Genomic DNA, 22,205 nt, shown 5'->3' with positions numbered 1-22,205 from the left:
GGAAACTCTTTTTCATTATAGCAGAGTGCACAGAGGCACAACACAGCAGAATTTAGTTAGGCATGCGTGCATGCTGAGAGTAAAGTAACCTGGAGCCAGTTCATAGTTTCAAATCAATATAAATGGTATTTATTAGAGAACTCCATTCTAGATACAAAAGTGAGGAGTTAGGATCTCTAATCTATCTATCTAGCTGGATGCAGATGGATTCTGCATCTCTGCACACATGGTGCAGGGAGAGGAGCTTGCATGTTGCAAGGTAGAAGGAAGGAAGAGAAGGGAGAAAGGAAGGAAGTGGCTGGAAGGAAGGAAGTGTCCCTAAGAGTAGCAATCTACATTCCAAAGGGATAGTGTCAGAGCAGCAGAGAAGGGATGACCAATGTCTTGACCTTCTAGCCCTCTGACTCACTAGTCGGTCCTCCACTGTCATTGAGACAAGAGAGAGTGTATAGTCCTTCACTTCCAACATATCTGTCATTTATTTCAAACTGAGAAAAAATTACATTGACACAGTGGGAAGAAAGTGGGGGTCAGGAGGCTCAAATGAACATTCTGCCTGAGGCTTCTCAGAGTCTTACATAGGCCCTGCTGTCAACCCTTTTGTAGACTGAAAAATCATTTGGAAGGGGATGGTTGAGAGCAAAAAACCAAATGGGAGGATGCTTAACCCTTTCTCCATCACACACAGAGATCGACATTCCCCCTGTGGGATTCCAGATGTGGTTGTTGCTCAGATCTCCATTCGGAACAGCAGGGTGGATTCCTTCATTTTATCAACATAATCCTTGTCAAATTTCTCATTCTGAGCTACAGTGAAGTAATTCTTCCAATCACCTGCAATCCCTGTGAAGAAGAAAACCAGCAATTACTAAGTGAACTTTTGTCTGTTCTGGTAGATAACTACTGGAGCTAAATCATTCTAGCATAGAGTTAGGCAAGCTTATCTTGAAGCTGGTTAGGGTTAGCCATTGGATCTTACACCACTTCTTCCCACACTGAGGCCGTGCATGGAGAGAGCAAGAGAAAGGAGGAGGAGAGGCAGCAACCCCCCACCCCTGGATCCACAGACAGGATGATAAGAGAGAGAGAAAGAGAGGAGAGAAGGAGAGATGGGTGACTGATGGCTCCCCCACACCCGGGCATATTAGTAAATTTGCACAAGAGCATTGGGCTGTTGCAAAAATATATGTGTGTGTGTGTGTGTGTGTGTGTGTGTGTTTAAAGGCCGACTGTAACAGAAGTACTGTTACACAAGTACGTAGCACAAGAGAAGCACCAGGGGTTTTTTTGTTTTTGTTTTAAACTGATTGCAGAGGCTGGTTGCTTTGCACAAGAACAGTGGAGGGCAGGGAGATTTTTTTTTAAAATGCTGATTCAAAAAGCTAAAAAGCAGAGATTAAGATATATCCACTGATAAGCCCTTCCACATGACACCTCAGAAAAAATGGAGCAAGCCTGCAAACTGTTCTCAAAACAAAGAAAATCAGCTACTATTTTCTCATGCACATACAACGCTTTAAACCTGAAACGCCAAGATAAGATCCAGATTCAGCCTGTGGCTGTGTGAACAGTACCTTGCTGTTCCCATATGCAAGATGTTGTCAAAACCCAGATTTTACAAATGCACACCAAGCCTATACCTAGTGAAGCAATTAGCACCCAGGGAAACCTGAGTTCAAATCCCTCCTCAGCTACAAAGTTCACAAGGTGACATTGAGCCATTCTCATTCTCTCTTTCTCTCAGACTCAGCTTAACCTACCTCACAGGGTTGACTCAAGGATAAAAATGGGGAGGAATCCTAAAGAAGTCCTGCAACTCTTTGGGGGAAGCATTGGGTACAATGTAATTAATAATAAATAGACAATAAAACTGCTAAGAAAAAAAAAATTTTCTCGGCAATTTCTCCTAAAGAGAAATTTTCTTGAAATGCCTTGGAAACTGGAATTGCTTCTACACATGTCAGCATTTTCAGTTATTATTTGGACAACTAATATTCTAACCTTCATGGTTCTTGAGAATAGCTTGAAAGTATGACATGCAAAAAACTCAGTAGAATTTAAAAACAAAATAACTGATCCAAAATGTATAAGAATTCTAAGTTGCCTTATTTTTAAACGAGCTTGCTGAATTTTATAGGTCCCTCCCAATTCATGATTGTTGAATAGCTGAGTGTCTTGAGGCTATGCTGCATAGAAAAAGTTCTGACCTTTTCTCATGAAGGGTGACACACTATGGTCCATTTCTGCCGTTGGCATCATCTTATAGTTTGAAGTGGGGTTCTTTTGCATCTCCTCGAATGAGGTGTGGTGAAGGATCCTATTGGCTTCTTCTTCTGTCACCTCCTTTTCCAGAAACTGGGCCAGTTTCTGCAGTTCACGTTTGGGGTCCTGTGGAGAGAAAGACCATCATTTTAAAGCCATATCTTGTTGTGCAACTCTGCTGCAGAGACTGGGGCTGGAGAGATTACAAAAGAGAGAGGCTAGACTGTTCATTTCCCATCCAAGGAGCTTCATGACCTAACCTAGATGCAATTCCCACAGAAAGTATTTCACCTTGGTAGCTACCAATGATACGGACATCCTGATTATGCTTCTGTATGCTAGAGGGAACATTGCAATGGAATCCACCACAACTTGTGGCAGCGGGTGGGGAGTGATGTGTATCATACGTACAATGAGACAGGCAACTGGTAAAGAAGCATGGAAGATTATTATTATTTATTTACACAGTCAGACAGGGGTTATTGACTGGTTTGTTTTATCCAGACATCGAGTCCTTCCCAAGGACCTGGGATGGCTGAATTTTATTGTCAATTGTTATAGATATCGTCGCAGAATATTGGCTGTTCCCAGTAAAGCTGTTTTTGTAATTGGCTGATGGTGAGTTCTGTGTCCCCTATGGTGTTGAGGTGCTCTTCAAGGTCTTTTGGAACTGCACCCAGGGCGCCAATTACTCTTGGGATTATTTTGGCCTTTTCCTGCCACAGCCTTTCAATTTCAATTTGTAGATCTTTGTATTTTGTGATTTTTTTCTATTTCTTTTTCTTCTGTTCTGCTATCCCTTCCCCTGGTATTGCTATGTCGATTATTTTAACTTGTTTTTTTTTCTTCTTGACTACAGTTACATCTGGTTTATTGTGTGGCAGATGTTTGTCTGTTTGTAGTCGGAAGTCCCAGCTTATCGGTCTACAATTACTTGGAACTGCATCTTTTGCTGGGTCTTTCATGATGAGATGAGTTTTCCCAGTTGTTAGTCTTTTTCTGCCACAGCCTTTACAAAGGCGGCACTTGCTGTTTGTTGTTGATTTTTTGACTTTTGCTCTTATTGCATTTGTTCTTAGTGCCTGTTCTTGCGCAGCCAGTACTAAACCCTCTGTTTCTTTCTTCAAGTTGCCATTCTTAAGCCATTGCCAGGTCTTGGTGATGTCTGATTTTCCACTTATATTGTGCAAATATTGACCATGCAGGGCCTTCTTTTTCCATTTTTCGGCTCGGTTCTTGACTTGTTCTTTCTTGTAGGCCTGCTTTGTTTGATTGGTGTTGAATAGCTTCTCGTTATTGACCATTTGAAGAGCATCTTCTTCACTGTCGATATATTCTCCAAAGCCTCTTTTCTCCTCCTCTACTGTTTGATGGACTTGCAGCATTCCTCTTCCACCTGAGCTGCTAGGGAGGTATAGCCTATCTACATCACTGCGGGGGTGCAGAGCATGATTGATGGTCATTATTTTTCTGGTCTTACGACCTAGCTTCTCTAGCTCTGCCTGGGTCCAGTCTATTATTCCTGCAGTGTATCTGATAACAGGTATAGCCCAGGTGTTTATGGCTTGTATGGTGTTCCTGCCATTGAGTTTGGACTTGAGGATTTTTCTAACTCTCCTGATGTATTCACTTCCAATTTTTATTTTAACTTCAGATTGTGCGCTGAATAATAAATTATTATTATTATTATTATTATTACATTTTTATCCCGCTCTTCCTCCAAGGAGCCCAGAGCGGTGTACTACATACTTGAGTTTCTCATGCACAACGACCCTGTGAAGTAGGTTAGGCTGAGAGAGAAGTGACTGGCCCAGAGTCACGCAGCTAGTTTCATGGCTGAATGGGGATTAGAACTCGGGTCTCGCCGGTCCTAGTCCAGCACTCTAACCACTACACCATGCTGGCTCTCATAGAGTCTGTCTGATTAGATTATTATTATTATCTATGTTTTATATCCCGCTCTTCCTCCAAGGAGCCCAGAGCGGTGTACTACATACTTGAGTTTCTCATGCACAACAACCCTGTGAAGTAGGTTAGGCTGAGACAGAAGTGAATGGCCCAAAGTCACCCAGCAGGTAACATGGCTGAATGGGGATTTGAACTCGGGTCTCCCCAGTCTTAGTCCAGCACAGGCTTTGACAGAGTGTGATGCATAGTTTTGTGAATCAGTTGTGTTTCAACACTTGTGCAACTGTTGTGAACTACACCTGATTTCACCCTCTGTACATGCTCAGAGGGAAAGAGGGAAAGTCACATCATAGACAAACTGAATTGGTTCTTGGAGATGATGACCATGTAGGATCTGGGCGCGCAAACAAAGATAGAGAGAGACACTCAGAAAGTTCATTGGGCTTTATTATAGAAAGTTGCTCATCAGAATAAAATAATCCACATTAAAAACATGTTTCCGATTCAAAGTGTAGTGTAATGTGCCTAACTAACATATGTGTGTGCAATCAGTAATTACAGCTATCTAACAATCTAACAAATCCTAAATAAAACATTTAGAGAAAAGCAGAGAAAGAAGAAGGAGGAAGGGGGGGCTTAGGAAGGGGGTAGCAGTGATTAGTAGGAAGGAGGGAAGGAGGGATCCAAGGCTTATGAAGGCAGCATATTACCAGGATCAGAGGCTTGAGAGTGGTGGGGCTTTCAGCTGAAGGAGAGAGGCTGTAGCTGGGAACAGCAACTTGGGAGCTGTGGTCTGGCTTCTGGTGGTCAAGCAGACAGTTTGCTCAGAGCGAGGCAGAGAGTGAAGGTACCATGGCTGGGGAAGTCTTGACCTCTCACTGCGCAGTGGAAGTCACAGAGAGTTCCTGTCCATGGACAGAGTTCCTGCTTGTTGCCCCGCGGCTTAGCAGCAAACTCTTGGATTGCTCATGAGCAGATCTTGCTTGTAGGCACAAGATTGCTAGGGGGTATCATGGTTGGGGAGTCTTGACTTCTCACTTCGCAGCAGAAGTCACAAACAGTCCCTTCTCCCATGGAAAGAGTTCCTGCCTCTAGCCCCGCAGCTTGGGCAGCAAACTCCTGGATTACTCATGAGCAAGTCTTGCTTGTAGGCAGAAGATTGCTAGCTCTCTGTCCAGTAAGCCTCATTCTTTATAGTTGTATTTTCCTTTGATCTCTCATAGAGTCTATTCAAATCTCCTCATCTTTTCCTGGGTCCCCAAAAAGGTGACAATGCTGTTACCGTCTGAATATTGTCTTTTGATATCTGAATCTCATCTTCTGTAAGCTGTAAGCTTAGAAGGGGAGTGGGGGACATTGCCCAAAGCAAATCTGCATCTCTGAGCTGCAAATGGGCATCTTCTCTTGTCCCAGATTTGCTAGCTGATCCCTAGATTTGCTAGCCTGATCCCAAAAGGTTTTACAAAGGGTGTTAGTACAAGGATTTAATCTACAGGTGTTTTCTTTTGTGTGCATTTACCTATGTTGAATTTCTATAGAAAGCAATTGAGTATAGCAGAGCAATCAATGACAAAGATTAACATAGACTTCTTGCAACAGGAAAGGGGAGATCAGCCTCTGGCCTCTTCCACAGACATTATCTGATAGTGAGTCACATTTTAGCATTTGGATTGTTCTGGCCTGGCTTTTGTGCTTCCTTGAGTACCCATTTCACAATACATTGCTGGATCGCCTCTTCCTCATGAGGTCTGGGTGTCAGTTCACCCTGAGTCCAGGCATTAATTCATTTCTTAATATAAAATGAAATCAGACACAGGCCTCAATTCCACATACTTCTGAGTTGGTACCTCTGAGTCTAAGGTTGGGGTGCATGTGCCCCCAACACAACTCGAATGGGCTACACTCTTGGACTCATCTCTTTGAATCAACAGATGTTCTTGTTCATGAGCTGATCATTGCTGGCTGCGAAGTTCTTGTGTCCATGTATAGTGTTAATCCAGAGAGTGAATTTGCTGTGGTATAAGCAATTAAAAGAAAATTATCTCTGTAAGGAATGACTTTATTGCTCCTTTGCTTCCAACAGAAAAGCACAGTGCACTATAATCTCAACCATGTCAATTTCCAGCGCATTGTTCGGAAGATTCTGGGCATGAATGTTCCTGAAGTGGCACACTTGGCTGGATAAATTTGAATGGAGAATTGCATCCTGCAGCCACCAACCTTGTTTGGCCCTGAACATGTTACTGAACCTGATCTGCTGTACCTGCAAAGTAACTAACACTGAGCCATGCACTAGAAGTTGCAAATGCAGGCAATGCTGTGCTCGGCTGTTTGCAGCACAACTGTTGCAGATTGTACGAATGCAGGCACGGCAGAAGACAAAAAATGAGGAGAAGGAGTTATATTAACCAGATATACCATGGACTTAGCAAGTCATTCAAACCTCTACATTCTTGACCAGCAATCATATTTCAGTTAATAAAACAAAAAACAAAAAGCAAGTCACACATTGTTAAAATGTGTAAATTGGTGTCTCAGCCAGTGTGTTCGGCTTCACAAAGGAGTTTCACAATAACCCCACCCCCCGTCATATGTTTTTGCATATGTCTATAACTGTATTTTTTTGTTTCCCGTGTTTTGGAATGTTCTGAATCTGAAAAAGGGGAAATACCTTCTGTGGGAATTAGTTGTAAGTTTGGGTCAATTTGCTTATAGATATTGGACTTAACAGTGATACCTCAAACTCTGTTTTTTAAAAAAGCGCATTGATAGACTTCTATATTTTTGATATGTTGAAATACAATGTACATTCTTAAGTTTAAAGCAAAAACTGCTTCTGTGGGAATTATTTTAGCCTCAGTCACTATATCTAATGGACAATGTACAAGAATGACAAGGCTTCCTTTTCCGCACCTCTTTCATGTCTTCATAGAAAAGATACAGTATAGGGTGGCTCTTTTTCTTTTCCCACCAGCCTTTTACATGGTCATACCAGGATCCAAAAGCTACTACAGAGAGAAAAAGAGACAGGCAAATACATTTTAAACACACATTTCAAAAAATGTAAAAAGAGAAATAGAAGAAATAAAAAATCATCAGTGGTGCCAACAAACGAAATCTGCAATCCTATGCATACTTACTGGGAAATAAGTCCTATTGAACAAAGTGGGAATTACTTCTGAGTAAACATGCATAGGTTTGGGGCTGCATGACAGAGGGTTGGTAGGAGATGAAAGGGAGTTCTGAGAAGTCTTTATTAATCTTATCTGGCTTTCCCCCTCTCTTTGTGGAGTATGTACCAGGTACTCCATCCTCCTCATCTTGATTTAAGCTTCAGAGATCAAAGAAAAGTGTGGGTGCATGGAGGGCATGTTGTAAGCAAGCACAATTTGTGACACTGCACAACATCAATACTGATCACATGGCACATCTGTTAAGGCAGCAGCCTTAGATTTCAATTTCCCAGCTTTGCAGAGCTTGAACCAAAAATAAACTAGCTTTAACTCTGGTCTTAAACTGGCAGACTTCCTGACCATCTGATAAAGACATGTGTCTGCTTATTTTAATGTCTAGTTTGACCTTCATAGCTCCATCAGACTAAAAATGCCATGATTATTTGGGTGAGGTCATGACTGTTAAAGTGGTATACAACTTTTGTTTAGCTAGGGATCAGGAAAATTAGTGGTTGTCTGCGTAAGAATAACAGTCCATGGTCTCTGATAAAAAGTGAGATGTTGTTTCCAAGTTCTACCTTCTCCTGCCACAAATTTCTCCAGGAACTCATCCCAGTTGCCTGGCTCTGGGTGCATCTTCGCCATTTTGTAGAAGTGGTAGTATGAGACAACTACATCCTTAGCATTTCTGGCCACATAGATTATCTGCAGAAAAGAAAACAGTGTGTTTGTGGCTCCTCAATGACTCTGGCTAATGAGCCTAAAAAATAAATCTGCAAAAATAAATCTACTCCTTTGGCAAAAACAAATCATTTTATCTCAGACTCCTTTATACTGTATGCCAACTTTCAAAAAGGAAGTAATCGGTCTTTTATTAGAATCTTCCACTTTCTACTTACAATATGGACCATAATATTGTTAACTTAGCCATAGAAATAACAGAAAAAAGCAAAGAGCTCTTGATTGTCCTGGGGTTCTCTTCTTTGTTCTTGGTCCTTATCCACTTTCTTCTTGATGAGTCAAACAAACAAATCCAGAGTTGAACCAAATTAAGAGACTGTTCTCTCAGGATAAGTATTCATGAAAAAACCAAGCACTAGCCTCTGTTATTGTATCTGAATGAAAGGGAGATTTGTTTACCTTGCAGTCACTTTCCCAAAATGACTTGGGAAGAAGTTGCGCTGGGAGGTGAGTCTTAACTAATCGAGGAGAAGGCATATTGCCCAGTTTTGCCACACCTAGAAAAGACACACAGAGAACATTTTAAAGAAAAAGCAGATTGTAGGGACATCACCACCACCCCGGGCATGATCTAGTCCACCAAATTAAATCCACCATGTAACTTGGAGGTTCTGCCTAGAGATGTTAACAAAACCCATACTTCTAGGCTCTAAGCAGAGGTGCTGCTAGGTAATTTTGGACCCTGGACATAATAAACTTATGCCCCCTGCACGCTGCAAAATAAGCATCCATTCTGTATATATACTTTTCACCACAAACCCACAGGTCTGGGCCAGAGTGAGTTTGGGAGGAAATGGACTACCAGGGATCCTCAAGGTTGGGCCCCCAGATGTTCTTGGACTTCAACTCCCATAATCCCCAGGCCCAGTGGCCTTTGGCTGGGGATTATGGGAGTTGAAGTCCAAGAACATCTGGGGGCCCAACGTTGAGGATCCCTGGACTACACAACCCCCAAAGGATCCATGCATCTTCTTGTTCATTCACACAAACCCATAGATCTGGGCCAGAGTACATTTGCCAAAACAAACAAAAAAAGCCCCACTACACAAGCTCCAAAGAATTCACATAGATTCTTGACCATTCACAAACTAACTGGGATACAACAGATGTCTCCTGCTCCACAGTTCAAACACAAAACCAACTTGGACATATAATGCATTTGTAAGGAAAAAATATAAACCACAACACACACACACACACACACACGTACTGAGATGTAAGTTAGTTCTCCTTTCACTAGATGTGAAGTACGCTATGGATAGAGATAACTCTTTAAAGCAGCTTTCCTGCAGTAGGAGGAAACTGACCAATTTCCTTGAAATAAAAATGCACAGAGTCCTGCCATCTTGGACTACCAGTACGCCCAGTTTCGGAACTCTAAGCCCAGCCATTCTGGAAATGTAAAGGGTTGGGCAAAGCAGGGTGGGGGAGCATCTTGCACTTTTAAAAATGAAGGCCAAGGGTAGATTCCTTCACATGGGAGTGGACTAATCGCCCAAGCAGGTGGTGGGGCTTCAGCTACAGAGGTTTTTAAAAATTTTCTGCCATGAAACAAGCTCTTATAGGACTGACTTTTGTGAATTTTTAAAAAAGAAATTCAAAAATTAATTAGAAATCAACAGATTTCCATTTAAACATCAATACAGAGAGTCCAGCTAACCTGTTCCATACTTGAGCCCAATTTCAGAACTCTAGGCCAAGCCATTCCAGAAATATAAAAGGAGGTGAAAAGGAGGGTGACATTCACCCTTTTTAATGAAAGCAATGGGCAGATTCCTCCACATAGAGTGGAATGAAGGTCCAAGAGGAGTTTCAGTTCCAGAAGTTTTTGTAATTTTCTGCCTTGAAACAAGCCACTTATATGACCTATTTGAAGTTTTTTTTAAATTCACAACATCATTAAAAACCAACGGATCAACTGGTCTGCTTCAAAATCAACACAGTCCTGATAACTTGTCCTACATCCATGCCAAATTTCAGGCCAAGCCATTCTGGAAATATAAAAGGGCCCCATAATTTTCCCTTAGTCCATGCCTAACAGTGCCCTTGACACTATGTACAAACTGCAGGGGCTTGCTATGCTAAGCTTGAAGAAGATATGAGCATTAGGACCCACACATTCTTCTTCAGTTTGTAAAGGAAAGTAGGGAGATTTCCCTCTGCTCTCTTTTCCCACGCCTACAACACTGCATTGCAAAGAGGCAGGCCAAGCCATAGTAGCCTCTGGCCCTGGGAAGTGTAGTTTTCCACTCTGGAATTCCCTAATGTAACCAAAGCTATAGATGACAGGCGCAGGGAAATATGTGAAGTATCACCATTGCCCAGAACCATTCCCATCTCTGAGCCCTGAATGAGTGAAGGTGAGGGCAGGGTATCAGCAAGCAATATTAACTAGATGATCTGGCCGCTGGAAGGAGAATGACTGCCCACTGTTCTTGGAGCTGATCAAGAAATACGTTGGAGCTATTCACAGGATTGGGTGAGTGGGGGGAGAGGACGGGGCTGCGCAGTCCTTACCTTCCCCCCCAGATGAGTGCATTTGGGAGGAAATGGACTACCAGGGATCCATTGCATTGGGAGATTCCCACAGGAGATCGGTGGTCTAGGCACTCATCTCTGTGTCTCCTCAGGCTAAACATAGTCCAAGGAGACACACAACCCCAGAGCCTGGGTTAATGGTGCACTGGTGCCATTAACCCAGGCAAAATGCCAAGCTAAAAAGCTAGGCTAGGCAGTGCTGCCTCACCAGGACTGGGACTGATCCTGGCAGAGAGGGGTGTGTGTGTGTGTGTGTGTGTGTGTGTGAGTGAGAGAGAGAGAGAGAGAGAATGAATGTCAACATGTAGACATGTGAACATCACCACTTCTATTGTCATAAAGTGGAAGCTAAGCACATTCTTGAAAATGTGCGTGTAACATCTTTGCTTTGGCACACACACTCCTCTTCCAACCTTTCCCTTCTTGAACTCTCTCACATGCCAGCAACAGACTCAGACCACTCTGGGTATATCAATATTTCTTGGAACAATACAAGTTTCCCATTTTTAGAATTATTATTATTATTATTATTATTATTTAATTTGGAGCTCCTAGGAAGCAGGACTATTATCATTTAGGGGGGAAATGCTGTAAGCCACTCTGAGCTCATGGGATAGAATGGGATATAATTCAGGTAAATAATTAATAAATAAAAGGATGGGAAACTGAGATTTGGAATTCTCTGGTCAATCCTGGCTTCTAGGTGTGACCCTTGAACAAGCTCATCCCCCTCCTGAAATGCATTGACTAAGAGTGAGAAAGTTTTACGCAAATCAGCTTAATCCGGCTTAATTGTTATTGACCAAAGAGATTCTTCTGCAGTATCAATTGCTCATTCTGGAGTTTGAGCCATCAAATCCTAATTGTTTCTACAAGGCGAGTCAGTCTTTTGTTTAACTCAATGAGAAGACTTTATTCTAGCCCAAACAAAATAGTTGCAAGTTTTATGGAAAATGCTAAATTTTGGTAGATAAAATTAGGCTCCATGGTGTTGAAAGGACACCTGGCATATGTATTAGAATTCTCTGACTTGCTTTCTGGATCTCCCAACAGGTCACTTCTTGCAGACCTTAATGGACTCATCATCACTCATTCCCTCTCCCCCCACCCCTGCAGCATTAAGAAGAGGTAGTACCTTTTCTCTATCTCTCATAGGTATTCATTACTATGAGAAGTTTTCTACTTTACTCCTTGTTCTCCTGTGTAACTTGCCTTCTTGAACATCCTGGATGAGGTTTGTTTGCTCTCTGACTCCTATTGGGACACTATGGCTCCGTTCGGACAGAACGCCAAACTAAGGTAAACATGCCAGGAGGTTTGAGTTGGTGGTCGTCCAAATGCATGAAGCTATGGTTTTGTCAACCAATCACAGATCCATTTTTGCCCCCAAACCTGAACTGAACCCTCTTTTTGTAGTTGCTCAGCTGCTGGAACCTGAGGTTAGAAGACAGCATTGTGTCATCCAAATTCTGCCATCGCTATAACCATCCCCTGCTAACTGGGCAAAGAGGCACCTTTTACCGTGGTGATTCTCTTTATTTAGCAGGGGGAGAGTAACTGGCCCTATCCACCCCCAGCACGGTACCTCCAGTGACTGTTGCTGGTGTCTATCTTGTGATTCTTTTTAGAATGTGAGCCCTTTGGGGACAGGGAACCATCTTATTTATTTATTATTTCTCTGTGTAAACCGCCCTGAGCCATTTTTGGAAGGGCGGTATAGAAATCAAATTCATCATCATCATCATCATCTGGGTTTTGTGTTCAAACTCCTCTCAAACCATAAAGAGACTGACTCACAGCAGCCCAGAAATGTGTCAGTTCTAGGGCAGCCATGTTTCTCACTGGCCACCTATTGGAGCAGATGCCCCACCCCCTGCCATCTCCTTACTCCTCCTGATGGTGCTTAGCAACAGATATGTCGCTTCCCTGGAGTTCCTGCATTCAAAGGGGTAGAATGGTATTGCAGAAAGTATACTTTAAATTAAAGGAGAATAGACACACGTGCAAGGAGCCCTTTCATTGACCTAACACCTGATCTAGCCCCATTCCCGGGGCTCTCGGATGTAATCAATGGAGTTTAGTTCCTTTGGTGTAAATGTACACAAAGGTGCCAATGGCAGGGGGGTAGATCAGACCAAGGGACATGCCTGAGAATCCTTTCCTCCCATCTATCTTTCTATCAGCCTCTCCCAGGGGTGGAGAGAGGCCGGCAGTGGCCCAGGTTCTGCCACCACGGTCCCCCAGCCCCAGCCCCTGCATCTGACATCAGACATTAGCCACACACCCTGTGTCTGATGTCAGACACCGACTGTGTGGTCCCGTATGGGAGTTACATCGGCCAGCGCTGTATTCACAGCGTGGCCAGAGGGGCTCTCGCTGCCAAAAAGCATGGAGAGTCGCTCTGGCCCCACTGCAAAGGCAGCACTGGCCAATTTTTAGCTCAAGAACAGGGCTGCGTGACCCTGTTTTTGATTTAAATCACACACACACATCTGACATCAGATGCGGGTGTGTGTGTGCCTGGGGTGCCAGACGTGGCCCCTGAGGAGCAGTGGCCCGGGTTCTTTGAACCCAATCACTCAATGGTGGCTCCGCCCCTGGCCTCTCCTCTTCTTCTGTCTGTTTTTGCATCTTTTCCTCTATTTTTTCCTAGAAAAGTTGTTTACTACTCTATTTCCTTAATTGTCTCAATGCCATCTTTACCTTGTTTCCATTCCAGCACATTCATCAGTTGCAAAGATGTATTTGCCCATTATTTTCAGCTACTCTAGTAAGCTTCTGCTTAGTTTTCTTATGTTTTTAACCCCTGTATGACTGAATTTAACTGAATTGCTGCCTACCAGTCTAAACTGTTCTATTACTGATGCATATTATGAAGCTACTTTTTGATGTCTAAATTCTTCAATAAACCACTTCACATGTAATATGATTCCCTTTTTCTCTACCCTCTGCCAATGTCTAAAAGATCCCATGTATCATGTGTGTTCATTAGCATGTACGCATACACATATATATATACATGCATTTTATATATCAATATCCATTTATAGAGTAAAAGAGAGAAAGGATAAGTGTGTATGCATGTGTGAATCTTCAACTTTAATCCACGTTGAGGTGGGAGGACCTTTTGTCTCAAATGCCTAAAGTGTGGGAAACACTGGTCTGTGCGGGAAAAGAATGAGTTTTATCATCTTGTACATAGTTTGTGCAAAGGCTTTACCATTTGACATTCCAGGAATAATCAGCTCCATGAAAGGGACACGATTGAAAATGGCATCTTGTTTACACTTCTCCACATTCCCGTCATTATATATCATGTCCACAATTTCACTGACCCAGGTAGTGCCTGAAAATGTAAGATATGTGCAGAAATAAATGAAATACATCCAAAGTAAGTTGGTACAACATACAAAACTGATTTGATCGGTCTAAAATGAGTGTCCATTGCTGACTTCATATGCCATCTCAAAACAGAATCCTTTAAAATCAACCAGGTTAACACCAATATTCAGCAAATGAGAATCTTGACCGGCATAGCCGGAGCTATGCATAGACAATGATTGTGCAGGAGCACAAAAAAGAAGGATAAAATTTGCACTGAGCACAGAGTTCAGCTTTCTGGCGTGTGTGTGTGTGTGTGTGTGTGTGTGTGTGTGTGTGTGTGTGTGACGTATGTCTACAAAGATATGCTTATAGATATAGCCAAAGGGGCAGCTGAATAAGATTGCCACAGTATTGGGGCAGGGCTTCAGTTCCTGCACATTTCCTTGCCTCATCCCATGACTGGCAAAACTACAACACAAAACAGCAAAAAGAAAGGCAAAGTAAGGGGCCATGCTCCATACAAATATGATGGATATTTATATACCACAAGTTTCCCAAAGTAGTTTACATAGAATAAATAAATAAAATGGCTCCCTGTCCCCAAAGGGCTCACAATCTAAAAAAGAAATATAAGACAGACACCAGCAACAACCAATGGAGGCATGCTATGCTGGAGATGGATAGGGCCAGTTGCTCTCCCCCTGCTAAATAAAGAGAATCACTACTTCAGTGATTATTCTGAATAATCACCACTTTAGTGATTCGCTAAATAAAGAGAACCACCCATCCCTCTTTTCTCTGTTTGCAAGGGACTGCTTTGTTGTACTAAGCATGGAATTTGGCCCTTTGTGTGTATTTCTTCTTATTTAAAATAGCAGCTGTGAGGGGCAATTAGGATCATGACTGTGGAGGAAGGATTTAACTACTAGAAACTGCAGTTTTCCTCCAAGAGCAAAGTGCAGTTTGGGGGAGATTTTCATTGGGACTGTGATATGAAGGGAAAAGGATAAATCCTCTGATAAATACCTTCCCACCCAGTACAATTTTAGATGAGAAGTGCACGCACGCACACACATGCGCACACACAGAGCACATTTAATATAACATGAATTTGGACCTAAATTATGCAAATTAAGATAAATGGTGCAGATCTGCTCCATTTGCATAATTTATACAGGTCACAAAATTTGGCTTTTCTTTGCACAGAATTCAGGTAAACTGGAGGCAGAATTTTGATTTTTGATTTTTTTTAAAAATGCTGATAACATATAGCTTTGGCCAAAATATCTAGTTACAGTAGACCTAAAAGTACCACATACCACATATATACACAGGCATTTTCTAGATGGCAATTCACTCCTGTTTCACTACAGTTAGGGTTGTGAGAGAGTTCAGATAGGGGATGGGATTTGCACACAGATTTCTGCACCAGCAGAAATTAATTCCAGCAATACCTTTTAAACTTCTTCAGCATGCAGAAATAGCATGGAGGAATCAGAATAAACAACGTTATTATCCTGAGCTGTGAATATCGTGTGAGGTTAGAGGGCTGGACTAGGACCGAGGAGACCCGAGTTCAAATCCCCATTCAGCCATGAGACTTGCTGGGTGACTCTGGGTCAGTCACTTCTCTCTCAGCCTAACCTACTTCACAGGGTTGTTGTGAGGAAAAACTTAAGTATGTAGTACACCTCTCTGGGCTCCCTGGAGGAAGAGCAGGAGATATAATGCATACATACATAAAGTTGATTTTGTGAACTTTCCCCTCTACATCCCATTGGTTTTACTGCAGTGTAAATGCCTCTTTTTATATGTACTTAACATATTGCTAGCAAGAGCCTGTGTTTCTTTCCTGCCTGAAAAAAACCAAGAAGTTCTGGTAGGACCTAATGTGCCTACTTTCTGTTCACTATAATCTTATTTAAGATCAAGATTATTTCACTATAATTTTATTTTGTTTTAATTAATGTTTTAACTTTTTTTGTCATTTATAGTTTTAACTAATGTCTAAACCTTTCTGTTGTAAACCGCCCACAGACGTGAGTTTGGGCAGTATAGAATATGTTAAATTAATAATAACAATAATAATTAATAAATTAATAAATAAATTGTGAAGCCATGACTCCACTTTCACAAATACTAAACAAAACAGGCCTTGGATACCAAACATCTAAAACATCAAGTAAAATAAACCATCTGCTGTACATGGATGTTCTGAAGTTGTATGGAAAGTCCCAGTCAGAAATCGAATCACTGCTAAATACTGTCCGTATATTCAGTAGCGATATAGCAATGGAATTTGGACTCGGGGGCATAACCACGGGGGGGGGCAGGCAGGGCACATGCCCTGGGCGCCACTTGGTAGGGGGTGCCAAGAAGTGCCCCCGCCGATCCCCTTCCTTTTCCGAATTTTTTTTTTCTTGTTTGCATCGCAGCGCTGAGCACAGCAGTCCGCAAAGCAGTCCGCATGTGTGGGTGGCGCCCCCTCCCCCACGAGCGGTCCCGGCGCCGCGCTCCCATTGCTCGGCTCCAGCGCTGGGCGCCACGGCACGGGCGCCTAAAGTTTGGCAGCAAACTCGGTTTCCTCTCCTGACCTGGGCTCGCTCCGCCTCCGCTCACTCCCCGCCCCGCCGCGCCACCAGTCGCGCATGCGTGTCCTCCTCCTCCCAGCTCGCTGCCTGCACGTGGTAGAAGGAGGCCGACCTCGACAAGCTCTACACGGACGCCGTCAACAGCGAGCTGCTCAACATCTACGCCTTCAGGTGTAGGTGAGCCAACTAGCCCGCATGACGCTGGCCCCGCCACCTCTGGGCATGTGCAGAGGGCCGATCCTGGGGACTTGCTCCGGCACCGCACGATTATCCCCACCCAGCCACCAGAGAGCTCCTCTGGCCTCTGTGCAGCCTGCTCCGCTCCCCAAGTCCAGCCGGCAGCACAAAGGCAGGGCAGAGGCTCCAGCAGCCCTGCCAAAGGCGCCCCTTCAGGGGAGGGTGGGTGCCAATTGCCCGAGCTCATGAGTGGGTGTGGGCTGCTGACAGCCAGCCAGAGCCACCCACCGCCGCCGCCGCCACCTCCCGGTTGGGCCGGGCTGCACGCCAGCTTCCTGGTCGCTTCTGCACCGACCTGCCTTCAAGTTCGGCTCGTCTCTGGTCTCTCCTCTCGCCGCGAGAGAGCCTCACCCAGAGCAAGAGAGAAGTTCCTCTGCGGTCTGTCATTTCAGAACAATAAAAGCATCAAGCTTTGCAGGATATAGCTACGCTTCCCTACCAGTAAATTAGTGTGAGGTGCACGCGGCGGGGGAGGGAGGGGAGCCCACTACCAAAATCTGAAACAGCCTTTACAATGGGAAATCGGTGCCAGTTAGCGTTTTGCTTTTACTACTGCTGTGAATAATCGTGTGCCCCAGGAAACAGCAGACCAAGCCAGAGTGCCAGACTTTCCAACCAGTCACCCAGGAACATAGAAAACTGCCTTCCACCAAGTCATTAGTCCATCCAGCTCAATCCTGTGTCTACTTTGACTGGCAGTGGCTTTCTAAAAGTTTCAAGAAAGAGTCTCTCCCTGCCCCTCTGCATTGTGAAAAATGCTGGACAAAAATATTGGGTGGGACAATCAGAATTGTTAACCAAGAATATTTATTGTTAACCAAGAATATTTATTACTGTCACTGACCAGTAGTAGTAAAAATACTCAACAAATAATAAACTTTATTAGCTGCCAAAAAATAATATCCATACTGTATTCAACACATGGGACAGGATTTCTTACACTATGTGTGTGTAATTTGGATTTTTGCCCATTTTAATGTCAAAAACTGAGGGGCAATGATACAGCTAACCTCATGGCTTGAGTGGACCTGGATGTTCATCTGCTATGATACAGTAATGTAGGCCTGAGATCTACCATGAAGTTGCCATCTCACAGTCATAATTCTGATTTTTGGGACACAAGCCTACTTCACAGGGTTGTTGTGAGGAAAACCCTAAATAAATAAATAAATAAATTGAAATACTAAAAATAAATACTATTTTCTCTCAAAAAACAATAATAGCACCTCTGCTGACTGGAAGAACTGCAGGCACAACCAACCACAAACCAGCGCTTAGTAACAAGCCTTCTAATGTAAGTAAAGCAAACATTTCTAACTCAAATGCAATTTGATGTTAAGCAGTGTGATTTATTGTAAATGAATTAATTGAAACACTTCAATCATCTCTTTCTCGAGTACTGTTAATTGACCTGCATAATCCACAATTTAATAAGCCTTTAAAAAAATAATTTAGGATGATCTATTGTGGCACATATAGGGGTGTGTGTGTGTGTGTGTGTGTGTGTGTGTGTGTGTGTGTGTCTGCTTTTTGTTACCACTATTCAGCTTCATTTAAGATTTCTTAAGCAAGGAGGGTCCAGTTATGATTTTCAGGCATGTCATAGTTTGCTAATTAGAACATTAATGAGCGTGAGTTGCAATTTCTGCATTTTTGGTTATTTATTGCATTTTTGGTTATTTATTGCATTTTGAAATTTTTGGTAATTTTTTAATTTTTAAGATAAAAGTTTTCTGAAACATGTGTGTAAGTCAGATGTATGTTGGGAGGGCGGGGGGGCGCAATTTCAGTGCTTGCCCTAGGCGCTGTTTTACCTAGTTACGCCACTGTTTGGACTAGACAAGTGTGCTGCATTAATAATGAACAGAGGAAAAATAAGAAAAACAGAAGTAACAAAACTGCCCAATGGAAGCAACATCAAGAACCTGGAAGAGAAAGAACATTACAAATACTTGGGCATTCTCCAGGCTTATAACACTGCACACACTGAAGTTAAAAGAAAAATTGGAAGTGAATACATCAGGAGAGTTAGAAAAATCCTCAAGTCCAAACTCAATGGCGGGAACACCATACAAGCTATAAACACCTGGGCTATACCTGTTATCAGATACACTGCAGGAATAATAGACTGGACCCAGGCAGAGCTAGAGAAGCTAGGTCGTAAGACCAGGAAAATCATGACCATCCATTATGCTCTGCAACCCCTCAGTGATGTAGTTAGGCTATACCTCCCTAGCAGCTCAGGTGGAAGAGGAATGCTGCAAGTCCATCAAACAGCAGAGGAGGAGAAAAGAGGCCTTGAAGAACATATCAAGGACAGTGAAGAAGATGCACTTCAAATGGTCAATAAGGAGAAACTATTCAACACCAATCAAACAAAGCAGGCCTACAAGAAAGAACAAGTCAAGAACCGAGCAGAAAAATGGAAAAAGAAGCCACTGCATGGTCAATATTTGCACAATATAAGTGGAAAATCAGACATCACCAAGACCTGGCAATGGCTTAAGAATGGCAACTTGAAGAAAGAAACAGAGGGCTTAATACTGGCTGCACAAGAACAGGCACTAAGAACAAATGCAATAAGAGCCAAAGTCAAAAAATCAACAACAAACAGCAAGTGCTGCCTTTGTAAAGAAGCAGATGAAACAGTGGACCACCTAATCAGCTGTTGTAAAAAGATCACACAGACTGACTACAAACAAAGGCATGACAAAGTAGCAGGGATGATACACTGGAACATCTGCAAAAAATACAAGCTACCTGTAGCCAAAGATTGGTGGGACCATAAAATTGAAAAAGTTGTAGAAAATGAAGATGCAAAAATATTATGGGACTTCCGACTACAAACAGACAAACATCTGCCACACAATACACCAGATATAACTGTAAGAAAGAAGAACAAGTTAAAATCATCGACATAGCAATACCAGGGTATAGCAGAATAGAAGAAAAAGAAATAGAAAAAAAAATCACAAAGTACAAAGATCTACAAATTGAAATTGAAAGGCTGTGGCAGAAAAAGACCAAAATAATCCCAGTGGTAATTGGCACCCTAGGTGCAATTTCAAAACAACTTGAAGAGCACCTCAACACCATAGGGGCCACAGAAATCACCATCAGCCAATTACAAAAAGCAACTTTACTGGGAACAGCCTATATTTTGCGACGATATCTATAATAACCAACAGTATTGATGATAAAATTCAGCCATCCCAGGTCCTTGGGAAGGACTCGATGTCTGGATAAAACAAACCAGTCAATAACACCTGTCTGACTGTGTAAATAAATAAATAAATAAATTGATAATTACCAACTTCCACCACAAATATTCACCATCTTGAATTGGAGTGGATGACCTCATCACAAACTATGTCACTAAGGTGTCCTTACGAGTCTCTACAACTATACCAAATTGAGTTCACATTGGTTCCACTTGCTCTCAAATGTTCATGTGTATATCTTCTTGAATTGGGGTGGATGACATCATCACAAAGTACGCCATTGAGGTGTCTCTATGTGTCCCTGCAACTTTATCAAATCAATTAGGTGGTCCACAAGTTAGCACACTTGTGCCTCAAATGTTCACATATCCGCCATCTTGAATAGGAGTGGATGGCATCATCACAAACTACGCTGTTTAGGTGTCCCTATCTGTATCTACAACTGTACCAAATTTGGTTCAAATAAATTAGGTGGTCAAATTAGCCCACTTGTGCCACAAATGTTCAAATGCATCTGCCATCTTGAAATGGGGTAGATGACAACATCCCCAACTATGCCATTGAGATGTCCCTATGTGTCTCTACAACAGCAGCAAATTTGGTTCCAATTGGTCCAGGCATTGCAAAGCTGATAGGGACACACACACATATACAAAGCTGGATGATCTCATTAGCCTGCACAGCCAATCGGGCCAGAGTAAGGTAGGAGCTTCCTCCCTCAACTACAGCTCTGTGGAGCCCAAACTGCAGTGCCAGCATTTGTACGTAATGCTGGCACCGCAGAAATTGAGTTTGCAGCGGCAAAACTCCACTCTGAACCTTTGGTCAGAGTGGAGTTTGCTGAGGGAAACCGTGGGTCACCTTACGCCTGCAAACTCCATTTCCCCCAGTTTGTAAATTCAGGTTTGGGACCCAGAAGTGAAGGGACCTCCAGATTCCTGTTATGTATGAACCGAGCCCATCTCTCTATGTTCCTAGGGAATTTACGTGGTCATTGTTCATGCCATGGGCACTATATAATAGTTAGCTGCCTAATTATTGTCATTCACATAGCCACATTGCACATGCAAATCACACAGGCTGTGACAGTTATTTTCTGGGTGAAGATTCACATGTCTCCAGTAACAAAACACTGCAGCTTGAGTGCTAGGGGAGCCCCCTAAACAGGAGGTATCCAGATCCTTGAAACAAGTAACAACTGTGCATTTCTTGCACTAAAAACAATCCTCTGGAGAACCTCTTGGTCATCAGCACCTGATTTGGGGTAGGTGGCAATGAGGAGGTCGTCTGGCTTGGCTTGAAAGGTCTCCACTTGGCCCCACTCTTCTGCAATGCTCCAGAACAGGGGTACCCCATGGACATCTACCAATTTCCGCCTGAAGACACTTTCTTTTGCCTCCATCCTGCAGGAAACAAGGAGAAAAAGAAGTAAAATTTCCTTTTTTCTTAAAACCTTCTGCATTCAGATTTTATAGTAGTTTCTACAAGTATTCTTGTTTTTAAATTAACAGTGCAGTATTAAAGGGGGTATTGAAAATATGAGGTCCAGATACTCAAGAGGGGGCAATGCTCACTGTTGCCAATTCCCCTGCCCCTGCTTTCCCATATTCTGGCCCAGGTATTCCTCATTACTGCATCCATTGCCATTGCACAGAAGTTTGCTAATATAGTAGTAGGAACTACATGGTGGATACATTCTGTTGAATGCTCCTATACAGCTGAGAGTAGTCCCAATGACTTCACCCAAAATGTTGAACTGGAGAACTCTTGCCCATGTCCACAGCATGAATTCCCATTGTAGTGAATAGGACAGTTGCCATAAGTTCACAACTGCAATCAATATAAATCTATCCTATTGAGTGTTGCCATGTGTATGTCAAGCCATATTGCATTATCCAAAGAACAGCCTAAATCTCAAAAACACAATTGTAGTGTTATATGGATACTTCCCAATTGAATAAAAGGGCTAAGAAACATACCAGTTACTGTTTTTAGAACAGTTTTAGAATTAGAAGATTTTAGAATTAGAAGTTTCTTCCAAATGTGATGGACTTTTAAAAATAAAGCACAGTGTGGATTTATTGGTTTTACAAATGAAAGCTATAACCTGCTTATGAAATTCTTTTTCTGCATTACATAGCAGGATTATCTGCAATAAATATGATCCATGTAAGAGAAAAGAAAAATATTGTGAGATACAGAATATTACA

General features: G+C 42.6%; 1 protein-coding gene across 4 annotated transcripts in view; it reads right to left on the bottom strand.

The window, feature by feature from the left end:
• Nucleotides 1–455: 455 nt before the first annotated feature.
• The window catches only part of LOC128330215 (sulfotransferase 1 family member D1-like), a 34,366-nt gene continuing 12,616 nt past the window's right edge, over nucleotides 456–22,205 (bottom strand). For all 4 annotated transcript variants that reach the window (XM_053262685.1, XM_053262684.1, XM_053262686.1 and 1 more), the window contains exons 2-8: nucleotides 21,250–21,398; nucleotides 13,843–13,968; nucleotides 8,484–8,581; nucleotides 7,922–8,048; nucleotides 7,084–7,178; nucleotides 2,208–2,388; nucleotides 456–843 (exon numbers count right to left, since the gene is read on the bottom strand). In XM_053262685.1, the coding sequence (XP_053118660.1) occupies nucleotides 731–843; nucleotides 2,208–2,388; nucleotides 7,084–7,178; nucleotides 7,922–8,048; nucleotides 8,484–8,581; nucleotides 13,843–13,968; nucleotides 21,250–21,397 (888 nt within the window). In that variant the 5' untranslated portion in view covers nucleotide 21,398 and the 3' untranslated portion in view covers nucleotides 456–730. The remainder of the gene's footprint in view (nucleotides 844–2,207; nucleotides 2,389–7,083; nucleotides 7,179–7,921; nucleotides 8,049–8,483; nucleotides 8,582–13,842; nucleotides 13,969–21,249; nucleotides 21,399–22,205) is intronic.

Source organism: Hemicordylus capensis, chromosome 6 (genome assembly GCF_027244095.1).
Source record: "Hemicordylus capensis ecotype Gifberg chromosome 6, rHemCap1.1.pri, whole genome shotgun sequence".
Taxonomy (NCBI): domain Eukaryota; kingdom Metazoa; phylum Chordata; class Lepidosauria; order Squamata; family Cordylidae; genus Hemicordylus; species Hemicordylus capensis.
Note: the sequence above shows the minus strand (reverse complement) of the source record. Positions and strands in the feature narration are given on the sequence as shown.